The following is a 3,855-nucleotide window of genomic DNA, read 5'->3' as shown; positions in this document are numbered from 1 at the left end:
TAAAACCAACATGTTAATGCAGCTCGGGGCTCATCAGTTTCCTTCGTTTTCCTGCAGATTCTTTTTTTTTTTTTTTTCGAGGCTCAAATGCACCTGTGTGACTATACCAGCCTCATTGGAAGACTCGATGTCCTGCAGATTCAAATGAGACAGAAAAAGGCAATCTTTTGTTCAGAGTTCCAAATGACATTTAGCAAACTAGTTTGTGTACTTGTAATACTGAGATTAGGCTACGTATCCACCAGAGATGTGCGAGATTGTGTTGTAAGAAATGCGTTTGTCATGAAGCAATAGAAATTCATTTACCTATCCTCGCTTTGCCAAGCTGTTCCCATTAGAGCTGCAAGGCTACTACGAAACTCGAAACTCGAAGTTCGTATCGTACCATCCCTCTCGCTCTCATATGAAATAGTATAGGTGTCAGAGGGACCGCACGACACGAACTTCGAGTTTCGAGTTTCGTAGTAGCCCTGCAGCACTGAGCGAAGATAAGTAAATGAAGCGTTTCCATTGGTTCATGACAAAACATTCCTCACACATCTCTGGTGGAAACACAGCCTTAAATAATTCCAACATGACTATGGAAATGCCTAACAGGGGTACAGTTAAAGCTAGAAAAGTTACTTGGCCTGTGTAAAAACTTTTTCACTACATCTAAACAGAGATGATATTCACTACATCTAAACAGAGCTTTAACAGGGCAATATTAAAAATAACAGAGATGATATTTTTAATATTGCCCTGTTAAAGCTCGAAAGTGAATACAATTGTAAGTTAAAGCTAGACAGCAGGGCTACTACGAAAATCGAAGTTCGTGTCGTGAATATAAAGTAATAATAGGATCAATAAGGTATATGTAATTACAAAAGTTTATGTAGGTTAATGTCATCACATCATACAATACAAAAGTTGTGTTTATGCCTGGCGCCATAATGCTGTAATAACTCAGATTATATATTTACTAAAAAAGCCATGGTGGCATAGTGGTTTGACCTATCGCCTGCAAGCTATCAAGCTATCAAGCTGAGGGTCGTGGGTTCAAACCCCGGCTCGCACCTCTGAGTTTTTCGAAATTCATGTGCGGAATTACATTTGAAATTTACCACGAGCTTTGCGGTGAAGGAGAACATCGTGAGGAAACCTGCACAAACCTGCGAAGCAATTCAATGGTGTGTGTGAAGTTCCCAATCCGCACTGGGCCCGCGTGGGAACTATGGCCCAAGCCCTCTTGTTCTGAGAGGAGGCCTGTGCCCAGCAGTGGGACGTTTATAGGCTGGGATGATATATTTACTTAGATACACAATCAGACGAAAAAAATGGGTACCACAAAACTCGGAAGTTTTCGACTGTGTTCCGAGTTTTGCGATTAGTCTTGTTTTGACCATAGATCGTTTGTTAGAAAGTTTTCTTCCGGACTGTGTATCTATGTAAGTAAATATTATAATAATCTAAGTGTAATAAGTATAAGTGCTACACATGCCGCCAACTGTAGGCAAAGTAAAGATAGCAAAATAAGGCATACCTATGACAAGTACAAATGAATGAGTGCAGACATTTATTTATTTCTTCAATAATAATCATTAAAAAAAAAGTGTAACATTACAGGTGAAAACCCAAGTCATTACAATTTTTCCACATTTAAAATACCATACAAATTTCAAACAAAATAAATTAAAATAGAATACAAAAAGAAAAAGACAATTGAAAATTAAATTACCAGTCACCTAATAACAATAATAATAAGAAGTATTATTATAAGCTCACGCAGTAGGTACTAAATAAATATACAAGAAAATTATTAAGTATGGCTAAAAAAAGCAAATGTGCCATAGCGCTATGCACATATTAGTATGCTTGCCTTCCAATGCGTGTCAGTCAGTAGTCAGTAATACATATAATATATTTTATTATGGTCAGTTGCAGATAGAAACATGCGTCGGACGACGTGGCGTGGCGACGCGTTTTAATAGTAGTACCTGGGCGACCGAGCTTAGCTCGGGCTAAAACTCGTTAATAAGCGTTTTCCCAGAGAAAGTCCAAGCTTCGATTTGTCATCCCCGAAAACCCCTACATACCAAATTTCATCGAAATCGTTGCACCTGTTTCCGTGATTCGTATGGATATACAGATGTTTCTGTCTTAATAAGCACCTTCTACCCAACATTGTACACGAGGGAAAGATTGCATTGTGCATTCTTTGTTCTTCTGTGCTTCGAGCTTCATTCTCTTCTCGTGGAGCACTGCATTAGAGAGAGCGCCTTCTACGCAGGTGACTGGACGGTTCCTGCAATTCAAACAATTGTCAATTTCTTTTTATTCGACTGGATTGTAAACTAGCAATTGTGGGTCTCCTGATGGTAAGAGATCACCACCGCCCATAAACATCTGCAACACCAGGGGTATTGCAGATGCCTTGCCAACCTAGAGGCCTAAGATGTCAAGTGCCAGTAATTTCACCGGCTGTCTTACTATCCACGCCGAAATACAACAGTGCAAGCACTGCTGCTTCACGGCAGGATTAGCGAGCAAGATGGTGGTAGCAATCCGGGCGGACCTTGCACAAGGTCCTACCACCTGCAATACAATAAGATAGTTTAGGTGACTGTACCTACACAATAACTGCTCTCCCGAAACCTTATGATAGTTACGTCTCGTATCTATACAACAAATGTGTGTGCATGCAGCGCCTCTACTAACTCTAACTATCAACACCACCACACTATAAGGACACGTTTCGAACTCAACCAGTGTTCATCCTCAGAGACGAGACGAGATACGAGAGTTTAACTTTTTTTTGTTATTGTAATAGTGAATCGTACTGCTCATATTCACCAAGGGTAAACGTATGGGGGTTGAAAGACTTCATCTCAGCCTATATACGTCCCACTGCTGGACACAGGCCTCCTCTCAGAGTGAGAGGTCTTGGACCGTACGGCAAAGTTGGCCAAAGGCGGCCAATAAGCCGAAGTTGCGTAGGCGAGCTTAGGTGCCGCGCTTTCTTACGCAAGGGCGGCGGAGCTGCCCGTCCTGCAGCGCGGGAACAGATCGTTTCCACGGTAGACATGACCACCTATTTATGACCTTGACCACCATTTTCCGCGTTCACTTTTCCCCCCCCCCTAATACTCCCACATCCCACCTGGTTTCGAATGTTTGTTATGGCATAGCTTTTTTCCTATGGTTTTCCGCATTTCCTCCTTTTCAAAAATGCATTATAGACACCATTCTACATCCAAAAAAAAATACTTGGTATTTTTGTCAATGTCACATTGTACATTCCTTCCACGCTAGCCAATACGGCAGTGTCCCGTGATATTTATTTATTTGTCTTTCAAATCAAAAGAAAAATACTCACAAAACTTTTCCAGCTGCGTCCATCTTTTGGGTCTTAGATTGCAACGCCACACTAAAAGGCCTGCCCTTGTGGCCTTTAAGGGCTAGTTCAGTGAGATACCTCTTAATGTAATGTTTGAGCTGAACATTCTCTGCAGTTAGTTTGTTCTTCTCTGCTCTCAGGCACATCGTCTGCACCTTTACTTTGTTCACTTTCAGCATCAGTTTATCCATCTTGCTGTACTCTTTGCATTCGTCCTGGAACAAAGCATTTTTGTTACATGTACACCAGTCGAATCATTTGATTCCTGAATCACCGTGGAACGTTCTCACAGTAAGTGTCATAATTAATTACCTGGTCAAGTGCGATGCCACAAATACAATAACTCTTTATTGCACACCAACACATAGCAAGCAGTACAGAAAACACAGGTAGTTATATACAAAGAGACTTTCTGAGGAAAGCAATAGGATCTTGCCGCTGTCCTGTCATTGAACAAGTATTTTCGTACCTATAAGATA

General features: G+C 41.0%; 1 protein-coding gene across 1 annotated transcript; it reads right to left on the bottom strand.

The window, feature by feature from the left end:
• Positions 1 to 1,909: 1,909 nt before the first annotated feature.
• On the bottom strand, positions 1,910 to 3,580 carry LOC141442373 (uncharacterized). The gene is made up of 2 exons (XM_074107337.1): positions 3,356 to 3,580; positions 1,910 to 2,284 (listed from the first exon to the last, which is right to left on the bottom strand). The coding sequence occupies exons 1-2, from the start codon at positions 3,565 to 3,567 to the stop codon at positions 2,140 to 2,142; spliced, it is 357 nt and encodes a 118-aa protein (XP_073963438.1). The 5' UTR covers positions 3,568 to 3,580; the 3' UTR covers positions 1,910 to 2,139.
• Positions 3,581 to 3,855: the final 275 nt, after the last annotated feature.

The sequence above is a fragment of the Choristoneura fumiferana genome, chromosome 25 (assembly GCF_025370935.1).
Source record: "Choristoneura fumiferana chromosome 25, NRCan_CFum_1, whole genome shotgun sequence".
NCBI classification, from domain to species: domain Eukaryota; kingdom Metazoa; phylum Arthropoda; class Insecta; order Lepidoptera; family Tortricidae; genus Choristoneura; species Choristoneura fumiferana.
Note: the sequence above shows the minus strand (reverse complement) of the source record. Positions and strands in the feature narration are given on the sequence as shown.

Excerpts from the sequence above, each read along its gene's own strand:
- LOC141442373 (XM_074107337.1), bottom strand. The coding sequence starts at position 3,567 with ATGGATAAACTGATGCTGAAAGTGAACAAAGTAAAGGTGCAGACGATG. Across the intron at positions 2,285-3,355 it reads GACGCAGCTGGAAAAGTTTT|GAACCGTCCAGTCACCTGCG; the intron begins GTGAGTATTTTT and ends TTTGAATTGCAG.